We start from the raw sequence: 23,095 nt of genomic DNA on the forward strand, positions 1-23,095 counted from the left end.
TCATTTCCTTTGCCTTTTAGTTTTTTGAGTGGTTTTCAGCTTCTTCTTGAAATTTTTCTTTCTCTTGATCATACTTTTCACATCTCTATTGTGTAGCCAGTCATCACGTTGAGCCTCCCATCTAAGCTGTTTGAGACCTTAGAGAAGAGAAGAGAGATGAGCCAATCATGTTGCAGCTTCTAGACTCTCATAGAACATCCCCGGAGCTTCAGGTCGGCCACGGCCCGCATTTTCCCACCCCCTGTGCAAACGCACTGCTTGTTTACTGCTCTTGTATTTTATTGTCAAGAACTAATGTTTTACTAATAAAAGACTAAGGAAAGAAAAATAACAAATGCTTTAAAGGTTTTATTTCCCTGAACATTTTTACTTACAAAAACATAGGAAATAACTGCTAATATCAGAAATAATTAAAATGTTTTTAGATATATAAAGTTACTTTTAGTAAATACATATAAAAATAGTCTGCTTCCCTAAAAACTTAATTTTTAATCAAATGTGGCAGAACACACTTGTAATCCCAGTACTTGGGATACTGAGGTAGAAGGATTGTAGATTTAAGGCCAGCCTCAGCAATTTAACAAGACTGTTTCAGAGTAAAAAAATAAAATAGAACTTGGGGTTGCAGTTTGGAGATAGAATGCCCTGTGTTCATTCTCCAGTACCACAAACAAAACATAAAACCTAGTTTTTGTAGTCTGTAGTCTTTTTTTGCTGGGGTATAAATCCTTTATTCTACGTGACCTCTGGAGGAGTAGGTGAAAATGCCATGTGAGGCACTGTTAAAAAGGGCCTTCTAAAATATGTCTTCTAGTTTCAACTCAATTACTTTTTCTTTATGGTACTGGGAATTGACCTCAAGGCTTCACCGCATACCAGGTAAGCCCTGCACCACTGAGCTACATCCCCAGGCTACAGGTACTTTTAAAAACTTCAATGAAAACTTCATGGTATAGCTGGGCATGATGGTACACGCTTGTAATCCAGCATTTGGGAGGCTGTGGGAGAAGGATCACGGATTCGTGGCTAGCCTCAGCAACTTAGTGAGACTCTGTTTCAAACTAAAAAATAAAACATATACTTATCATCCCAGCATTTGGGAGGCTTGAGATAGGAGATGATCGTGCAGGTTCAAAGCTAGCCTCAGCAACTTAGTGAGGCCCTTTACAACTCAATGAGATCTTGTTTCAAAATCAATAAAAAATAGGGCTGAGGATGTAGCTTGGAGGAGGTACAATGTCCCTGCGTTCCAACCCCAGTATTGCAATTAAAAAAAAAAAAAAAAAATAGGGCTGAGGGTGTAACTCAGAGGTGGACTGCCTCTGAGTTCAATCTGCAGTAACACACATACACACAAAATTTCAATTTACTTACTTGCATTATCTTTGTTAGCCATGGCATTCATGCCAATGTTATCAAACTTGGATCCTATATTTTCATCCAAAAGATGGCCAAACTTAAAGAAAAGACAAATTTATTAGAAAACTTGAAATAATACAGAATAGGCAAACTTCAGAATAAAGCAGTGCACTAGCCTTACCTCTTCAGCAGATACAAACAGGCTGGAGTCATTGAAGTTTCTCTTTTTTTTTCTTGGCCCTAAAAAAATATTTGTCTAGATTATTCAATTTGAAATCTAATGAGTTTTGAAAAAAATGGAAAAATTTTCAACATGGCTTTATATATAAGTATTTGGGTTGTTGAAATGATCTTCTTTCTGGCACTATTAGGTAAGTTTGCTCTGCATTTGGGAGACTAAGTTAGGAGGAAAACGGCTCATGGACTTACAGCCCGTGCTAACAGCCTTACCTACTTAGTGAGGCCCTTTGCAACTCAGTGAGACCCCAATTCAAAATAAAGAATAGAAAATAGGGCTAGGGCAAGGCATGGTGGCGCACGCTTGTAATCCCAGCATCCCGGAGGCGGAGACTAGAGGATCTTGGTTTGCGACATCCTCAGCTACTTATTTGCAACTCAGTGAGACTGTTTCAAAACAAATGACTAAAAAATAGGGCTGGGAGTGTAGCTTGGAGGTACAATGCCCCTGAGTTCCATCACTGGTACCGTGCAAAAAAAAAAAAAAAAAAGAATGAAAAGATCATCTAGAGATATTTAAACTGAGAGGAAAGAACTAAGGAAGAGAAAATAATTGAAGGTGTATATGGGAAATAATTTCCACACTGAAAACAACTGTTATGTATTATAAAAGCATCTTTAAGAAATCCTCCCTAAATTGTCTTAACCAGTTTAGAAAAGTACAATACTTTCCACATGGACACTGCCTAGGTTTGAGAGAGTGTCAATGCAGTTTCTTACCTTGGGATGACCCGGTGAAGTCAAAATCACCTGTGCTCTTTCTCTTGTTTCTCTTTGTATTTACTTCAGAGCTGGATTCATCAAATCCTGTTACCCCCAAAAAGTTGCTATTAAGCAATTTTAAAACAACAAAATGTGGATAATAACAATTCAAGGTATACTAAAATCTTAATCCACTGGCAAGGTACTAATTGCTGTTCCATAATTCTATAATTCCACTGGCACAGGCTTTGAGGATAGGGTGAGATCAAGTCTCTAAGAATAATTAGAGACTCACTCCCTTCAGCCCCTGTTAACTGCTATGCTAACATTAAATGGAGACAAAAGCTCAATAAGTATTGTATAGAGAAGCTAATTATTGATTAAAGGTCCGACTCTCAAAACTCAGTTGCTTAAAAAATATATCCACTTAACCTTTAGTTCCAAATGAGTAGGAAAAAGGTTCCCTTTAAAATTCTGGTTTAAGCTGGGCATGGTGGAGCATGCTTATAATCTCAGTACTTGGGAGGCTAAGACAGTAGGATCATAGGTTTGAGCCAGCCTCAGCTGCTACTTACCCTGTTTCAAAATAAAGAATAAAAAATAGGACTGGGGGGGGGGTAGCACAGAGGTAGAACGCTCTGTCTGTGAAAGAAAGACAGTTTGTCTTAAATCTTAGAAATGCTTACCTGGAACGCCCTCATTTTCATCATCCGACACATCCATGAACGTTCCACCGTCTTCATCAATTTCAGCAAAGTCTTCGTCGTTCATACTTCCTAAAGAAACCTCATCATCATCCAAGTTACCAAGCTCGTCATCACTGTCCTCTGAATCTTCATATTCGGAGTCATCCTTGGCTCTTTTTTTCTTTTTTTTCATATTGCTGGAAAAAAACCCCAAAATTTGAAATGTAAGAGGACAGTGTTTTTATTGAATGAGAAGCACATGGAGAATTACAGATTGCTCAAAGTCTACTAATGTGTGTTCCAAAGGTCGCAAACTTAGTGGAATACATGCCCTGTATACATCACGTAGTTCTGTGGTCTGTTGTTCTGAGGGATAACAATATGTGAAGTACTAGAAAAACAGCAAAGACAAGACTGCAGAAAAGTATTTTACCTGGCAAAATCAAGATCATCCTTTCCAGAGGTGAAACAGTTATCATCTTCAAATGTGTCTGCCAGAGAACAATATTTAAAATGTCAACTACAGTAAAGAGTAACAAAGCTGAACTGTCTTATATCCCATCAATTAGTGACAGAATCATGATTTTGTTTATGACAAGCAGCAAAATGATATAAATGTGACAATATCTGGTGTGTTTAATAAATATACATATGCCTATGAAATACTAATTTTAGTAAAATATCTAAACTAAAATGGGTTCCAGTTAATTTCAACTTCTAGAGTTCTTTTAAATAAATAAATAAATAAATAAATAAATAAATAAATAAATAGACATATAGCTAAGTGCAGTGCCACACACCTGTAATCCTAGTACTTGGCAGGCTGAGACAGGAGAATTAAAGGTTGGAGGCCAACCTCAGAAATTTAGCGAGACCCTGTTTCAAAGTGAAAAAGTCTGGGGGTATAGCTCACAGGTAGAAGGACCTTAGGTTTAATACCTAGCACCAAAAAGAAGACAGAACAAAAACAAACAAAAAATATATGTATTTTTTCAGTACTTGGGAATGAACCCAATTCTACTTACAGGGTAATCCTACCCCTTTCCAGCCCTATTTTATTATTTTGAAACGGGGTCGCACTAAGTTGTAGAGGGCCTCACTAAGTAGCTGAGGCTGGCCGTGAACCTGCAATCCTCCTGCCTCAGCTTCCCAAGTACTGGGATTACAGTATGCACCACCATACCCAGCTAAATGATTTATAAGAGCTGTCCTTAAGAATGAAAAATATTTCTTAATCCTCTGTGGTGATCCATATGATATTCTTAGCAAAAAGATTTTTAAAAATGAAGTTTACTTCTGCCACTAACGTTTTGTTCTATTAATAAACAGTAACATTATCTTAAATTCAGAATTGACAGAAACAAATTACCAATCATCTTTTCAAATTCCTCATCATCCACATCTTCTATACTTTCTTCATCTGCATTCCGTTTTTGTTTCTCTTTAACAACAGCAACTTTTTTATAATACCTAAAAAATGCATATAATACATATATTTTTGTTAAAGGCCTGATCAAAGCACCTCTGATTACTGACAAGCCACAATTGTAAAAAGCTTTTTGTTTATATTCAATTGGATATGAATAAGTGAAATTTGTATTTAATATATAAAAGTAATTTGAGTTCAATGAAATAGCTACAATCTTCTAAAAGTGAAATAATTTTCAAAGATTTGAGTTTTTTTTTTTTTTTTTTGGTGGGTCTGGGGATGAAACCCTGAGGGATTCCACCTCCAAGCCACACCCCCTGCCCAATTTTTTTTTTTATTCTTTATTTTGTAACAGGGTCTCACTGAGTTATGGAGGGCCTCACTACGTAGCTGAGGCTGTCTGCAAACCCCGATACTCTAGTCTCAGCCTCTCAAATGATGGGATTACAAGCGTGCGCCACCACGCCTAGCTCAAGATTTAAGTTTCTTACAAACTAGTTCTTCATAAAAATACCCAGACTCATCTTAATCGATATGGCATTTGGGATTCAGGGGTAAAACATTTATCTAGCATGCATGAGATTTGATTCCAGCATTAGGAGAAAAAATAATTATGACAACAAGAAAAAAGAAACCTTTAAGGCAACATAGGAAAAGTTACTTCAGATTCAACATTAATGATTTATATAACCCTATTTTTATACATAAAACTTAGTATTTTTCAGATGGTATTAAAACTTTCAAATTATCACACATTTTTTGGTACTAGAGATTTGACTGAGAGGCGCTCTACCTCTGAACTACATCTCAGCTCTATTTTATTTTGAAACTGGGTCTAAGTTACCATGTACTGCATTAATTCTTTGATCCTCTTGTCTCAGCCTCCTTAAGTACTGGGATTACAGGTGTATGCCTGGCTTAATTTGGTTTGCTTTTTAAAAATACCTAGTATGCACCCCATTACTTAGGAGGCTGAGACAGAAGGACTGCCAGGTTCAAGACCAGCTGGCAACTTAGATCCTGTTTCAAAATCACAAACTAGAGCTGGAAGTATAACTCAGAAGTGGAATGCCCTTGGGTTCAATACCCAGCACCACAAAAAATCAAACCAAATGAAACCTAATTATTCAATCAGATGAGAAACTTTACTATTATAAGGCATTAATAGCAATACTGGTACTTTTAGAACTTATTTCTTTTGTAGCACAATGAATTTTGCTAATTCTCTAAAGGCCATGATCTGAACCATTTACTGATGAATTATTACTAAATTAAACTAATGCAGATTTTTAAGCCTTTAAATATCACTAGATTAAACTTATACACTAAGTTTCATAAAGTGAGATTCATAAACCCAAATTTATGTTATACTATTAAAATCCGAAACCTGATTTTACTTTCACTAAGCTATCTAAGATTAGAGGAATGAATTACTTAAATTTCCCTCATAAAAATCGATACAGACATTCTGACTTTGTCAAAATATGCCAATGTTAATGAAGCATTTTTGGAATCTAAAAATTTAAACATCTCCCCAAATGGAATTATATTAAGTATATTACCTGTGGAAAAACACTTCATCCACTGGTATTTGGCTTTCTTCTTTTGCAAGGAATGCCTTACTATTCACTATAAAAACAAAAGCATTTTGATTTACTACAGTAATCTCCTTTATGTTACTTAACTCTGAAGACCAAATAGGCATGTCTACAATTTTGAATCTTAAAATGTGAGGAAGACAGAAGGAATCCTGTAGTACAAGTACAACCTCAGGTAAGGTCTGTTTGGAGAAGACTCAACATTAGCTGCTGCTGACTGGCTAGAGAGAGAAGTAGACAGCATCCACCGTGCTACAGTGAAAGAGCAGGTTTTCACTGTTCTTCAGTTACATCTAGGATCTAAACTTCGAGAGCAGAGTCTAAAACTTACTTTAAATTTTCTTTATTTGTCCCAGAACAATAATGCTTGCTATTCAAGAAACAGAAAGTAAAGGATAAACAACTTTCCATAATTTTACTTAATAAAATTATGAGGAAAACCAAGAAACAGAATGAGAAGCTATAAGAATATTAGCTTTCCCTCAATTAAAATACATGATTCATCTTGACTAAAGAAAATTTGGCTTCTAATTCTATTAATTTTGAACAACCCCTTTAACATATCTGGATCTTTGCAAAGTCAGTCAGTTGGAAACTAAACAATTTATAAAGTCTAATTTAACCCTAATATCTGAACAAAAGGGAAATAAGATTTAGCATGAAAAGAAAGGTCTGAAGATCCAGAAAGATGGATTCTAAATGTCTGTAAGTAAAAGGATATCAACCCAGTTTAAAATGATGCTCCATGACAAAGTCAACTGTGTAATTTTTGTTCTGCTAAGCTCATATGAAAGGAGCTTAAGATGATCTGAATTGCAGATGAATGATTATTTATGTAGGAACTATTAAAGAGCTATTGAGGGCACAAGTATGCTAAAATGATAACTTCTGAAGCTGGGTGATGGTCCTAGGAGGCTTCATCATACAATTACTTTTGGACATGTTGGAAATTTTATTCTAATCAAGTAGAGGAAAGAATAATATAATTTTTATTTTAATGTCTTCTAATTTCTTTTTGGTTTCAACTGTCCAAACTTAATACTTACCAGCAAGACTACGAATATCCATTATAAAATGTTTCCTTTTTGGCTGCATCACAACACTGTCAGTATTTTCTGAAAAGTAAATCATGAAAGTCTAATGTAAAACCCATTTATATGTTTATGTTGATTACTAAATATCAACAATGAAAACCAAACAATTCATTAAATGGAAGCATACCTTTGCCTTTACGTGGCTTGGGATTTCGGTATACGAATCGATCCAAGAATCTCATTAATGTGAAATCCTGCAATGGATCCCCTGAATACTGAATATAATTTCCCTGGAAAGTGTGAAGAGGAACAGTTTAAGAATTTACTTAAAACACACACACACACACACACACACACACACACACACACACACACGAAAAACATAAATTTTATTACATTGCATCAAAGGCACAAATAACCCTTCATATGTTCTCAAGCACACTATACATACTAGAAAAATATTAAGCATATGCTATGATGCACTGTTGATTTTGTGGATAGTTTACTAATAATGTAGGCCATCTGACACTGGCTAGAAACCAAACCTTGAAATGGCAACCACAGCAAAAGGGAGAAGGGAGGGCGATCTTTCTCCAGGAGAGCCGTAATGTAGTAACTCACTTGAGAATATTGCTACTGAATATGTTGAATATTGCTATTCATCTCATTGAGGTAAGAATTTTTTTGCTTCTCTGTATTAAACAATCCATTCTCCTTTACAAGGAAGTAAAACATGCATGTTTCTAACCTGGTACAGAAAACACTATATGGATTGTCAAAAATTACATTACCTTTTTTTCCTACTACTTTATCTTTTGGGTATTTTACACTCACCTGAAGGATAGTCTTTGCAAAAAGGGCCACAGATGGATGAAAATGCTCAGATAACTAATAAGAAAAATGTGAAAAATGTCAACATTTTTAAGGTCAATTATTACTACAATTTAGCTTATTTAAGGCAACTCAGAGAATTGAAACTTAGGCTTAACACATCAGAAAAGTGATTCTCAGTTAGGCGTGGTGGTTGAGGCTGAGACAGGAGGATCCCGGTTTGTAGACAGCTTCAGCTGCTACTTAGTGAGGCCCTCTGCAACTCAGTGAGACCCTGTTTCAAAATAAAAAATAAAAAATAGGGCTAGGGGTGTATCTTGGAGGTAAAATGCCCCTGGGTTTCATACCCAATACCATAAAAACCAAACCAAACCAAACCAAACCAAACCAAACCAAACCAAACCAAACAAACAACAACAACAACAACAAAAATAACAGTGATTCTCAAACATTTTAGTCTCAGGAATAATTTATTTTTGGTACTGGGAACTGAACCTAGGGAAATTCTACCTCTGACCTACCTATGATCCTCATTTTGAAACAGGCCTCCAACCTTTGATCTGCCTGTCTCAGCCCCCAAATGTTATATGTCATAATTCATAATGTGAATTATGGTACCCAGCTCTTAGGACCATTTTATACACTAAAAAAATCAAGGATCCTAAGAGGCTTTATTTGAGATATCTATTGGTATGTACTTTATTAAAAATTACAACAGAAAAATTTTACTTATAATTAATTTAAAATAATAAACCCATAGCCAGGCATGTTGGTGCACATTTGTAATCCTGGTAGTTGGGAGGCTGAGACAGGAGGATCACAGGTTCACAACCAGACTCAGCTACTTAGTGAGACCCTGTTTCAAAATAAAGAACAAAAAACAGGGCTGGGGAAGTATCTTGGAGGTAGAATGCCCCTGGGTTCAATTCTTAGTACCAAAAAAAAACAAAAACAAAAACAAAAAAAACCAACCCCAAGCCCCAAAACATTACATAGTAATGTAGAGAGTATGGCTGGGCTTGCTGGTACATGCTTTTAATCACAGCATTCTGGAGGCTGAGACAAGAGGATTACAGTTTCGTGGACAGCCTCAGCTACTTAGTGAGGCCCTTTGCAACTCAGCGAGACCTTGTTTCAAAATAAAGGAGGAAAAAAATAGGGTTGGGGATGTAGCTCAGAGGTAGAATATCCCTGGATTCCATCCCCAGTACTGCCCAAAAACCAAAAACAAAACCAAAAACACGTTTATGAAAAGTTAACTTTTTTAGAACAAAAAAATTTCTATAGCAAGAAGAGTAGGATTTTTTTCAGGTTTTGTTTTTGCTGGTCATGTGGGGATTGAACAGGCCAGAGAAGTGCTTTACCACTAAGCTACACCCTCAGCTCTTCTTAATTTTATTTTATTTATTACTCAAGCTGGCCTGAATTTGTGATCCTCCAGCTTTAGCCTCCTGAATTGCTGGGATAACAGGGCTGTGCCACCTTACTTGCTTATGAGCTCCTTAATGCTGGCTTAAGAGAAGACAGAGGATTCTTTATGTGTCTGTATTCTATCTTATCTTAGTTGAAATACATGAAGAAAATCTGGCCTTGGATTTGTTGGAAAAAGGACTTAATATGTTACAGATGAGTGGATTTTCTTCAATGCTACACTGAAACTGAAGATCAGTTATAATATGGAATCTGAAACCATATTCATTTAGTTTTTGGCATTTATTACTTATGATTAATTGGTTGAAGCCAGGCGTGGTGGTGCACACTTGTAATCCCAGCATTTGGGAGGCTGAGACAGGAGGATTTGCAGGTTCGTGGACAGCCTCAGCTACTACTTAGTGAAGCCCTCTGCAACTCAGTAAGACCCTGTTTCAAAATAAAGAATAAAAACTGGGGCTGGGGTGTGTAGCTCATAGGTAGAATGCCCCTGGGTTCATCCCCAGTACCACCCCCCTAAAAAATTAATTGGTTGACTTTGAATACATATTTTATCTACACATGAATTGAAACATTATTCATTGGTCATCTGAAAAATACTGACTGACTTACATAGTTTCTCTCTTCTGAATGTGGGTACATTTTATTATACAAAGATCACACAGCCAGACATGCATGCTGGTAATCCCAGTACTTGGAAGGCTGAGACAGGAGGATCACAGGTTCACAGCTAATCTCAACAACTTAGTGAAACCCTATCTCAAAATTTAAAAAAGAAATTAAAATAGGACTAGGAGTGGAGCTCAGAGATCAAATAGCCTTGAGCCTAATCCCCCGTATCACAAAAAACAAATAAACCAAACCACAAATAGTGTCAACATTGATTTCATCAGAAAAGTTTTAAACACAGATATGCTGTCAAGCTCAAGGCAGTGGTTGTAAGAGTTCTAAAATTTTCATTTTTGCTAGAGCTTAAATTTTATTAGTAACAAATGTCAGTTGTTTTGCTTGAAGCAACAGGATCAATTAATTCACTTTCAAGAAAAAGTCTCCGAAATACCTAGATCTGAGTAACCAGTTTGCCTGTCAGTCTTTGCTATCTGTCTGTTTTGTGGTATGTAGTAATGGGGATGGAACCCAGGTGCACTCTACCTCTGAGCTATAAGCCCAGCCTTATTTTATATTGAAATACATCTTGTTAAGTTGCTGAGGGGCTCACTAAGTTGCTGAGGCTGGCCTTGAACCTATGATTCTCTTGTCTCTGCCTTCCAAGTACTAGGATTAGAGGGGTGCACCACCATGCCTGGCTCTAATCTAATAAAGTCTTTCTTGAAAAAGTACATGGGTTTGGAACAGCTGGCAAAGTACTCTTTGAGACCTGAGGCAACATTCATATCCTGGCACACAAATGTGTTACGCACACCTGTTATATAAGTACACGGACTACAAAAAAGGCACATACTTAAAAGTCAAGATAGCCAGGCGTGGTGGCGCACGCTTGTAATCCCCGCGCTTGGGAGGAGGAGACAGGAGGATTGCACAGGTTCAAAGCCAGCCTCGCTGGCTTAAGAGACCCTGTTTCCAAATAAAAAATATAAAAATAGGTCTGGGAGTACAGCCCGGAGGTAGAAGGGTTACCACACACACACAAAAAGTCAAGATAATAAAATCAGTAATTTCCTGCTTCATCTTCTGAAGTGGTACCGGCTTTTTATCTTTACTGCAAGTATGTGGCAGTGAGGACTGTAATGGAGAGGCTGGCTCCTAGGGCAGCTTGGTGCCACTGTCTGTATTTGTGCCAGGGCATCGGTGCTTGTACCCATCACTTTTTCATACTGTAAGTGCCATGTCAAATGGTGACAAAAACAAATAACAGCTCGGTATTATTAAGAAAGCATCTGTAATCCTCAGACCCACTGAAAAGGTGTCAGAGAACCTGAGCAGCTGTGGCCACACTTTGGGATTCTTGTATAGGAAGATACTGATTGGCTTTACACAAGAAATCACAGCAGAAATATGAAATTTCTTAGGCATTTAAACAGTAACTTTGTTTGAAAAAAAAGAAAATCCCTAAAATCCTATCAACACAAAACTTTGCAGATAACTAATGCATCAGGCAAAATTTATCCATTTTGTTGAACCATAAGTATATAAAAAATCTACCTACAAAAAGCAATACTTATAAGCCTCGCACAGTATTCTTATTTTATATGCTATATTTTACGTGAAAATTACTCAAAATTTTCTATTAAAATGGTTGCCTCATATAGTTTCCTCCCCCAAATGTGAAATTTTTGGGGGAGGAAACTGAGGATTGAATCCCAGGGCATTTTATCTCCAAGTTACACTTCTAGCCCTTTATATTTCTTTATTTTGAAATAGTCTTGATAAGTTGCTGAGGTTGGCCTTGAACCTGTGATCCTCCTGCCTCAGCCTCCAAAGTGCTGGGATAATAGGGTTTGTGCCACCACACCAGCTAAATGTTGAAACTTACTATTTATTAACTCCTATAATTATGATTTATGGGAAAAATAAAATCTTCAATATGTTAAGCCCACAAGGGCAAGAATATACATAGCACAAATGAATTAAAATGTAATTGGAAATTATTTTACCTTTTTCAGTTCCCAAAGACTTGCTTTTTCAGCTCCACAGAACAAAGGGTTTCTACTGAATGGATCATATGTATTTGATTTTTTCCCACCTAGGAATCAAAAAATATCATTTTCAAATGCTTTATTCCTAGTCCAAAATGCCACTAAAATTACCACCATCAAGTGTTCCAAATAGATTTAGCCTTCAACATTTTTTTTTGTGTGTGGGTCTGGGGATGGAACTCAGGGGCATTCAACCTCCAAGCTATACCCCCTGCCCTATTTATTTTTATTTTTTATTTTGAAACAGGGTCTCACTGAGTTGCAGAGGGCTTCACTAAGTAGCTGAGGCTGTCTGCGAATTGCGATCCTCCTGTCTCAGCCTTCCGAATGCTGGGATTACAAGTTTGCACCACCACACCCGGCTGCCTTCAACGTTTTTAGTTATAAAAACAACCTATAATAAAAATTCCAAGTATCTTCAAGAAATTATCTTGGGATCTAAGAAACAAGGTAACATGTTTATCCCAACAACTAAAAGATTCCTTCAATTTTTTTCAAATGGCAATACAGGTGCTAAAAAAAAAAAAAAAAAAGTCATAAATTGGGCATAGTAGCACAGGCTTGTAATCCCAGTACTTGGGAGGCTGACAAGAGGACTGGCTGTCAGCTTCAGCAACTCAGCAAGACCCGCTGCAACTTGGACCCTGTTTGTTTTTTTCTCTCTCTCACATGTGCGTGCACGCGCACGCGCGTGCACACACACTGGCGTGTGCACATCCCCCATAAATATTAAGATGAAAATGAAAATAACCTGACGATAAAATAGATCTACTGTCTTTTAGAGCTAGAGAGTGCTCCATGTATTTTTTTTCTTAAAGTTCCTAAATAGAATTCTTACTTAGAACAGATTTAAATTATCTTATTATTTTCAGAAACAATATTAAAAAATTTAAAACAAGATTTTCAGAACATACATGATACTTGTCATCCTTCTAAAGGATTTTTCTCAGTTTCATCTTCAGGATAACTGATTTCTTCCTTCCCTCCGTCCCTCCCTTCCTTCCTTTCTTTTTGCAAGTACTGGGGATTGAACCCAGAGGCAGTCTGCCATTGAACTATACCCCTAGTCCTATATTTTATTCTTAATTTTGAAACAGGGTTTGAGTTGCAGAGGGCCTCACTAAGTAGTTGATGCTGGCCATGAACCAGTGATCCTCCTGTCAGCCTCCCAAGTACTGGAATACAGTTGGCCGGGTGCCACCACACCCGGCCAACTGATGTATTATTATAAAAACTTTCCTGGCTGTTACTAGACTTCTCTCTTGTATTTCATAGACAAACTGAAATTTGGAGAGCAGTTTGACCATGAATCCAGAACAAGTGTAAAGAAATGGGTCAAGCACATTTCTTCATCCTCGAAGGCCAGTAGTGTCCCCCCCCCCCTTTCTTTTTTAAAAAAGCTACTGGGAACTACTTCTGAGTTACACCCCTAGCTTTTCTACTTTGAACCAGGGTGTTGCTAAATTACCTTGGGCTAGCCTTGAGCCTGTGCTCCTCCCAAGCACTGGATTACAGGCATGTATCACTGCACCTGGCTAATGTTTTTTTCAATGAAGAGGTTGCATTTAAGTTTTCTGTCCTAAAACATTGCTTAAAGAAACTGTAGAGGGTTAATATGATAGTCAAATAAAAGAATCAAAGGGTTCACAGAATCTGCAGTATATGATCAGCTACTTCTGTTCAGAAACCAAACTTGTGGGTATCTTCATGTTTCATGTTGAGGCCTTTACATATAAAGACCAGAAAAATAAAATCAGTTCAAAGGTATAAATTACAGGTGAAGGAAATCAGGTTTACTGTGTATCTAATATGTCCATAGTTTTCTCACTTAACCCTCAACTCTAAAAGGTATTTACTTTAATTTCTGAGAGTTATTGAAATATACAGTTTTGTCAATAAGCATTTGGGTAACTTCCTATATTAAAGTTTAACGTTTGTTTGGGGATATAGCTCAGTGTATAAGACTTGCCTACCATGCTCATGGCCCTGGGTTTGATTCCCAGAACTGCCAAACAACACCAAAATTAATTTCTGTGGCCATCAAAGAGGAGCTAATTCCCTGGTTTTAAAATTCAAAAGAATAATTTAAAGATTAAGAACACTTTACCTTTCAAGTTGTCCAAGTGTACCCAGGAAGCAGTCTTTGTTTTTTTCACTTCTGTATCACTTTCAGACACAGTTTCCTTTGCCTCAACTTTTTTTTCCACATCTCTCTCTGTTTCTTTATCTACATCAGTGAATTTTTCTATATCTTCATCATCTCTTATGTCAATAAAATTTTCTTCATCATCAGACTCCTAACAAAAAAATGTTTTCATAAATCTGTTAACTGGAAGTTGCAATAAAGTCAAGTCAGTGTTAAATTATGTTATGTGGAATCCAAAGAAGATTCATTTATGGCAATTCTGTTGTAAAATGATGGTCTTCAATGATATTTGGGGTAGAGAGATTACACTCATTTCTGAATGTAGAAGAGAACCAAGAGCTCCTGAGACTTTTGAATTTTACTACTTAGAACTATTCATCCCACAATGTTTTATAAATCACCCTTCATGGAGGTGCTATTATCCTATTTTTCTTAATTAAGGAAATGCCTTAAAAGAACTACTAGCTCTAAAATCTTCCATAACTTTCTCATATAATTGCAATTTCTAGTGAAGTACAACCTGCTCACTTAGTTAATTGGACACCTGGCACCAAAATCCAGGTATGTCTGACTCTAGAACTCATACTGGGATATGCTTCAGAGAACTAAATTACCTCCATCAAAGCAAAGAAAAACAAAACCAACGTATTTTAGCACAAGCTCAATTTAAAAAGCAGTTGTTAAATATACCAGATGTTCGTCTAGTTGACTTCTTAAATCAGGTTTTGCTTTCAAGATCTCAGACACAAGATATAAAGCTCCACATATGAATGGTGGCATCTGTGTACAAGTAACTTGAAGCAACCTCTTCACAAAAGCCTTCACCCGGCGCAACACGATGTCAGCTTTCAGAGACTTGTAGACAAGGTTTAGAAACATAGCTTGCTTGGAACACATCATCAACCCGGGATCCAGCATCTTTCTGTACAATAAAATCAAGATCAAATATTTATTCACAGGAATGCCTCCACAACCACTGGTCACAGTATTAGAGACTCCATAGCTAGCCACGTTACCTCATCTTATTAGAGACGCCTTTCTTGCTTAAGAGAGATCATTTCTGTCTTAACAAGTGGAAATAAATGGCCTGAAGCAAAAGGTGATGGGAAGAAGTCACAGAAGCAAGAGGCATTTTATTTTTGTGGTTTCTTTTCTCTTTCTGAACTGTCCCACATGCCAACAGGGCAACCCTACCAGTATTTTTTATACAGATACAGAACCTCACCTGAAAGGCTGATCTCAAACCAAACAATGCAAAGGATCCTCTATTTCAAGATGTGTGTTACTGTTCTTATATTACCGTCTTGTTTCTGGGTGACCAGACACAGCCCCCACACGGTTCTAGTGAGAGCCACCTCATGAGGACTCCAAAGAATCGCTGGTCCAATGTACTAACTGTGTAACATCCTTTCCATACATACTATTTTTCTCCAGAATGCTCTTCTCCAACTCCACCTGTCCACAGTGTATAATCAGTGTCTGTATTATTCTGTCTCATGTGTCTATTCTTCAGTTTCAAACTTTGTTTCCTTGGCTTTCCCACCTTTTTTTGTAAGGTCCAATGGAACAAGGATTATGTTTTTCATTGTAACTACAGCGCCTGAACTAAGCGCTCAATGTTTGTTGAGTGAATAAACAAATTTTCATTGTAAGAAAGCTTGTTTTGCTAGAAATTCCTTTTTTCTTTTGGTGCCAGGGATCAAACCCAGGGCCTCATACATGCCAGGGAAGTGGCCTACTACTTAGCCCCTAGAGATCCTTTCTTTAGCCACAGCTGAAACCTGTACTATGTAATTTCCAACCATGAATTCTACTACTATCCTCTGTCAGCAACATAACCTAATTCTGCTTTTATATCACAGCTTTTCAAACACTCGAACCTATAAAGATATTGTGTTGTGTATCTCTAATCTAATGTGATAACATTTATTTGGGGGGAGGTGCTAGAGAGTGAACATGGTCTCTTAGCATGTGCTCTGAAGCTTTACCCCTAGCACCCTCATATAATTAAAAAATACTCTTATCCTTTGCCAGGCGTGGTGGCTCATGCTTGTAATCCCCACACTTGAGAGGCAGAAACAGGAGGATCGCACAGGTTCGTAGCCAGACGCGCTGGCTTTAGAGACCCTGTTTCCAAATAAAAATATAAAAATAGGTCTGGGAGGGTAGCCCAGCTGTAAAAGGGCTTCCAGGAACCCCAGTACCACCAAAGGGGGGAAAAAATACTCTTATCCTACTTGCTGAATCCAACTGTTTTGGACTTCCAGAAACTAGTATAGCTAATACTAACAATCCTCCAGGTGATCTTTAATAACTTGTGGGATCGTTACTTCCTGTTTTCTAAGCACTTTCATTAATGTTTTCCACTCATACTAGAAATGAAAATAAACTTGTGGTCAGGAGGCACAGCTGCGCATGCCTGTAATGCTAGTATTTGGGAGGCTGAGACAGGATGATACCAGGTTTGAGGCCAGTCTCAGCAACTTAGCAAGACCCTGATTCAAAATATAAAGAGCTGAGAGGGGAGCTTGGAGGTAGAATTACCCTGAATTCAATCCCCAGTACCTCCCCTCCCACATGTCCTTTAAGTAAACCAATCTGTGAGAGCCATTGGCAAACAGTGATTGAAAGAATTGTGGAATGCCCCCTTCCTCAAGATGTTAGACTGTTTAAACAGACTGCAATCTTACATGAATGTGGAAAAATGTTTTCTAATAGTTTTGAAATATTTTAAAACAAAAACCAATTAAGATTCCCAAACCTCTCCATCTTCAGCCTTGGCACTCTTTCCAAATTAAAACTAAGTATCTATTACTTAAAAAAAAAAAAAGGTGGGTGTGGTGGCACCCTGTACTTGGAAGGCTGAGACAGGAGGATCACAGGTTCATGGCCAGACTCAGCTACTTAGTGAGGGCCTCTGCAACTTAGTGAGACTCTGTTTCCATATAAAGAATAAAAAATAGGGCTGGGAGTATAGCTCAGAAGTAGAATGTCCCTAGGTTCAATTCCCCAGTTCTGTTAAAAAAAAAAAAAAAAAAAAAAGCCGGGCCTGGTGACGCATGCTTGTAATCTCAGCATTCGGGAGGCTGAGACCAGAGGATCGTGGTTCGCGGACAGCCTCAGCTACTTAGTGAGGCCCTCTGCAACTTAGTGAGACCCTGTTTCAAAATAAAGAATAAAAAATAGGAACCAAGTATGATGGCCAACACTTGTAATTCCTGAGACAGGAGGATTGCACAGGTTCGAAGCCAGCCTCAGCTACTTAGTGAGGCTCTTAGCAACTTAGAGAGACCCTGTTTCCAAAAAAAGTATAAAATAGGTCTGGGAGTATAGCCCAGAGGTAGAAAAACCCTGGGTTCCATCCCCAGTACCACACACACAAAAACAAACAAACAAAAAGAATAAAAATAGGGCTGGGGGTATAGCTCAGAGGTAGACTGCCCCTGAGCTCAACTTCTAGAACCCCAGACCCCCTAAACACACATGCAAATGGACCTGGACTTACCACCTAACTCAGCCTCTTAATATCTGTGACCTTGTACAAACTACTGTACCCCATATGCAGGAGAGCTATTAAGAGGATCTGACAGGGATGTGGGTGTAGCTCAGCAGTAGAGTGTTTCCCTAGCATCTGTGAGGTCCTTGTTCAATCCCTAGTACTGGATGCAAAAGAAAAACAGCCCCGTTTAGCTGGGCATGGTGGTACATTCCTGTAATCTTGAAACTAGTTTTAGCAACTTAAGTATGCCCTCAGCAACTTATTGAGACCGTTTCAAAATAAAAAAATATGAGAGGGTTGGGGTGTAGCTTGAAGGTAGGATGCCCCTGGGTTCAATCTCCAGTACCAAATAAACAAACAAAAAACCAACAACAAAAAGCAAAAGTGTGTATTAATGGGTGATTTGCAGGATAGTTGCAAAGCTCAATAAACAAAATCTTAAATCTAAGTGTTCAGACAAAAAAGTCTGAAATCACAACCTCCAATACTCCCTATCTAATATACTATAAGTGCCTATAAGAGTGGGATTTTTGTTCACTGTGACAGATTATGAGCTCCTGGAATGTGGGCAACATATATAATCATTTAAAAAATACTCACTGAATGACTTACTGAATGGCTAGATAAAGGGCAGGAAGAAATACAGAACTGAAGATAAGGGAGAGAAGGAAGCTCCAATAGTTCTATCTTTAATATCCCAAAAGACTTAAAAGAAATGTAGCAGGAGGATCGCAGTTCAAGGATAGCCTCAGCTACTACTTAGTGAAGCCCTATTTCAAAATAAAGAATAAAAAATAGGGCTGGGTGTATAGCTTGGAGGTAGAATGCCCCCTGGGTTTCATCCCCAGTACCACAAAAACAAACAAACAAACAAACAAACAAAAACTGGTGAGTAGTGAGTTGCTGAAGGAGGTCTAAACTCGGGTTTTGTAACTCTTCAGTGCACTGAATGGATTAGATCAAGCTACTCTTTATGCTCATGTATTGAAATGCTATGGACTTACCTGTATAATGCTGCATAATATCGATCCGATATTGTCTGCTGAGAATTCATTACTTGGAAAAGCAACATTAAAGCCTGCACACTGGTATTAAAATTTACAATATGCAACACTTTGAACAACGTGTCAACCTGCTCCCTCACTTTCTCATCACCAGTCTGGGAATAAGGGTATGCCCTATTCACACCAGTTAAAAGGGCACTAAGCATTTTTGACTCAATATCTTTTTTCTTGACACATGTCCGAAAAAAACAAAAATATAGAGTTATTAGTTTGTTAGCCAGTTCACTTTCTTCGTGGGAAAGGGCCATTTGATTTAGAAAGCAAATTGCATAATATTGTGCTTTGGAGCTGATATTTGAGCGAAAGAGTAGCCTTTCTACTTCCTCACACACAACTCCTTTCATATTGGGATGTTTACAAAGTAATGTCTCTAACAGATGGGAAGCTTTTGTGGCTATTCTGTTCTGAGGATCTCCCAGTTTATTTACCACCTGCACAAGAAGAGCCTTTTCTTCCTCAGGCTTGTTACAAAGAAGCTCATGAGCTGCTGTAAGGGCTCGGGTTTTAGTGGTTCCTAAAGAATCATGGCTTAAAGTTTCTAAGACTTGTACAAATTCAGCTATTAAGTGTTTTAGCTGGTGTTCAAAATACCATACTATCAGTCTTCTATCTCTTGAGTCCTTGTTGCCGCTGGACAACTGTTCTAGTTTGTTGAAAGGATGCTGGCTGAAAATCCTTAGCTTTCGACTATCTGGCAAAAGGTCTGTGATGAGTAACTCTTTGAAGGTATCCAAAGCCATGAGGCACTGTTGTTTGCTGCCCTTCTTTTTAACAAGGTTCAGGAGAGTTTCTACAAACTGGAGCGTGTGAATAGCATCATCCTGGATGAGAAGAATCATGGCTGCCATCCTGTCACCCAGTGTCCCTGATGATACAATTGCCTTCATCCATGTAGAAGAAGCTCCCTTTTGATTATTTGTCCTACTTTTGAATAAGTTGATTTCATGTTCGTATAGCTTCTGAGCCAGAGTTTTATACTTAGACACAATATCCCGAGGCTGGGGTTCCAAAGAATACTCGTTGCTATACTCCAGATCATACCATTTACCTCCAGGCTTGAGTAACAATGTCTGTCTCTCCAAAAACTCAAAGATGTCTTGTTTATCTTTTTTTGCTTTTGGTATGGTATTGCTGTTCTTAGCAGAATGTGGTTCTGGCCTATTCTTATTTTTCACTTTACTGATTGGTGTCTGCTCACTTTCTGCTGTATTTTGTGTCTTATTATTTACTTTAGACACTTTTGCTTCTTTTTTGCTGGCATTTTCTTTTTTAGCTGGTTCATCTTCTACAATGAAAGATTTTGCATATTTGGCCAAACTAAGATTTTGAATGAATGCTTCCAATTCACCTTGCTGAAGGTCATCAATTGCTCCTTTTTTGCCTCCATCCACAACTTCCTCATTTTCATCCAGAGTGGCCAACATAAGGTAATCTTGCTGCACAAAAACACAGTTAAAAACATATCACAAATCCAGCACTTCAATTACAACTTCATCTTTGAAATCAATGAAGCTGAATTACAGTATTCCCTGAGCTCCCACCCTGCCCACAAATGAACACTTGATGGATCAAAGGTTTAAATGTGAAAAATAAAACCATAAAATAGAAGTACACTCAAATTTAACATAAAACTCAAGGTCCACAAAGGACAGGACCAGTAAATTGTATCATTCTTTCATACAAAAAAAAAAAAAAAAAAAAGAAAAGAAAAAGAAAAATTAAAAGACAAATAATAAACCAGTGTAAAAAAAAATAGCAGCTCATATCAGAGTAACTGGGCTTAATAATGAAAATTTCTGTACATCAGTAAGAAAATGACAAGTATCCAATGGGAAAATGTGCAAAGGATACCAACATTACCGGAAAAACATGGTTCTTTAAACAATATGGAATGGTGCTCACTCACTGATATTTATATAATTCCAAGTAAAAACTAGAATGATACATTCACTTTTTGATCTGTCAGATAAGCAGATAAAATTGTGACAGGTGGTGTTGGAATGGGGGAGGAGAAGGTCCTTTTATATATGTTGATGTGAATGTAAACTGCCACAACCTCCATAGTGGACAATTTGTCAATTTTATCAAAACTCTAAGACATTTTTTTTGGTGTGTGGTACTGGGGATGGAACCCAGGGGCATTCTACCTCTGAACTACACTCCCAGCCCTATTTTTTAATTCTTTATTTTGAAACAGCATCTCACTAAGTTGCAAAGGGTGTAAGTAGTAGCTGAGGCTGCCTGAGAACCGTGATCCTGCCATCTCAGCCTCCCAAATGCTGGTATCACAAGCATGCACCACCATGCCCAGCTGGCACATATTCTTTAACCTAGCCATTCCATTTCTACGAATTTAATTATACCTATACTTACAAATGGTGGAAAAAGGAGCCAGGCATGGTGGTGCATGCTTGTAATCCCAGCATTCAGGAAGCTGAGACCGGAGGATCGGACAGCCTCAGCTACTTAGTGAGGCCCGCTGCAACTCAGTAAGACCCGGTTTCAAAATAAAGAATAAAAATAGGGCAGGGGGTGTAGCTCAAAGGTAGAATGCCCCTCCTGGGTTCCACTCCCAGACCCAGAAAAAAAAAAAAAAAAGGTGGAAAAAGACATGTTTAGCACTATTTACTGCATTACTTAGAAGGGCAAAATACTGGTAACAATTTAAACATCTAAAATAAACAGATTAAGACACAATGCTTTATTTTATTTCATTTATTTATTTTTTGTGGTACTGTGGTTCCTGGAAGCCCTTCTACCTCCGGGCTACACTCCCAGGCCAATTTTTTTTTTTTTTTTTTGGAAACAGGGTCTCTTAAGCCAGCACGGCTGGCTTGGAACCTGTGCGATCCTCCTGTCTCCGCCTCCCAAGCGCGGAGATTACAAGCGTGCACGCCTGGCAGACACAATGCTGTATAAAGTTATAAAACCAATGAGAGTTTTACACGCTGATACTAAAGGATCTTTAAGATGAAATAAAATACAAAGCAAACTAGAAGGCACCACTTGTGTAAAAAACACATTATCTTTCATACACATAAGTGTGCAAGTATTGGTAGGGTATAAAATATCCCTGGAAGATATAAAATACACTTAGTCTGAGCTTCAAACTTAAAAGAGCACTTCTAATAAAGGCGACCAATTCTTCCAACTATTTCCTTAAAATGTTTTCAATGGTTTTGCACTAAGATCGAAACTATTCTCTTATTCTATTTTTCACTCTTTTCCCCTAATAACATTCTGCCTTTGCTGCAATGGCATTTCTTCCTTACATGGCACAAGCGAGTTACAACTTTGCCTCTCGACTTTGTATTTCCTGTTCTTCGGAGTGGGCTGACACATGGCTCACTCTTTCCTCTCCAGGTGTTAGCTCACATGTCTTCACAGCGATGTGTTCTCCAAACATGTTATTTAAACTGTAACGCCCTCTCCCACTCTTTATCCTTATTTTTCTCCATACTACTACTTGCCATATGAAAGGACCCTTTTTTTTTTTTTGTGGTATTGGTATTCCTGGAAGCCCTTCTACCTCCGGGCTACATTCCCAGACCTATTTTATATATTTTTTTATTTGGAAACAGGGTCTTTTAAACAAGCGAGGCTGGCTCCGAACCAGCGCGATCCTCCTGTCTCTGCCTCCCAAGCGCCGGGATTACAAGCGTGCGCCACCACGCCAGGGGAAAAGAGGCTTTCAAAGCGTACAGTGAGGATGCGCACGCAAGCACCCAATGGGAACAGAAACACGAATTCAAACGCTAGAGGCGTTCAAAACACTGACGCTACAAGGGTAGGATCAAGAAAAGGGTCAAGAAATCCGTTTTCTCAGCCTTGATGGAGTGATGGTTACACCACCACGTCAATAAAATGACAGGGAGGAGCCGGGCGTGGTGGCGCACGCTTGTAATCTCAGCATTCCGGAGGCTGAGACCGGAGGTTCGAGGTTCCCGGACAGCCGCAACTACTTAGTGAGGCCCTCCGTAACTTAGTGAGACCCTGTTTCAAAATAAAATAAAAAAAAAATGGGGCGGGGGGTGTAGCTCGGAGGTAAAATGCCCCTCGGTTCCATCCCCAGACCCGCACACACACAAAAATAAAGTGACAGGGAGGCCACAGCATAAGACGATCAAACCGAACTTTATCTTTTGTAAAGAACAGAGGAAAAAAGTGAGGGAAGCGCCCGAGCACACTGCGCAGCCCCTGCCTGACACTTGTGGGGCCGCTCCCGGCCCCCTCGCCTGCTCCCTGCTCTGGAGCCTGCGCCTTTACCTTGGTGCCTCCGAGCCGTAACACCTCCTCCAGAGAGAACCCGTTCTCGACTCCATCGTTATCGTCTTCGTCCTCCTCATCCGGATCCTCTACCGCCTCTTGAGGGGCCCAGAACCGCTTGGTTTGGAACTCCAAAGGCTCCTTGGCAGCCGCCAT

The 23,095-nt window shown here is 38.4% G+C and overlaps 1 protein-coding gene across 1 annotated transcript; it reads right to left on the bottom strand.

Annotated features, from left to right (window-relative positions):
- Positions 1 to 23,095, bottom strand: CEBPZ (CCAAT enhancer binding protein zeta; the record flags this gene model as incomplete). Its single annotated transcript, XM_080712079.1, has 16 exons — positions 1 to 137; positions 1,375 to 1,456; positions 1,541 to 1,599; positions 2,317 to 2,403; positions 2,985 to 3,181; positions 3,418 to 3,475; positions 4,354 to 4,454; positions 5,976 to 6,042; positions 7,058 to 7,126; positions 7,233 to 7,335; positions 7,880 to 7,933; positions 11,923 to 12,011; positions 14,072 to 14,261; positions 14,801 to 15,032; positions 18,614 to 20,109; positions 22,940 to 23,095. 16 exons carry the CDS (start codon positions 23,093 to 23,095, stop codon positions 1 to 3), a joined length of 3,177 nt encoding a protein of 1,058 aa, XP_080568205.1.

This window comes from Muscardinus avellanarius, assembly GCF_963383645.1.
Source record: "Muscardinus avellanarius genome assembly, chromosome: 15".
NCBI lineage: Eukaryota > Metazoa > Chordata > Mammalia > Rodentia > Gliridae > Muscardinus > Muscardinus avellanarius.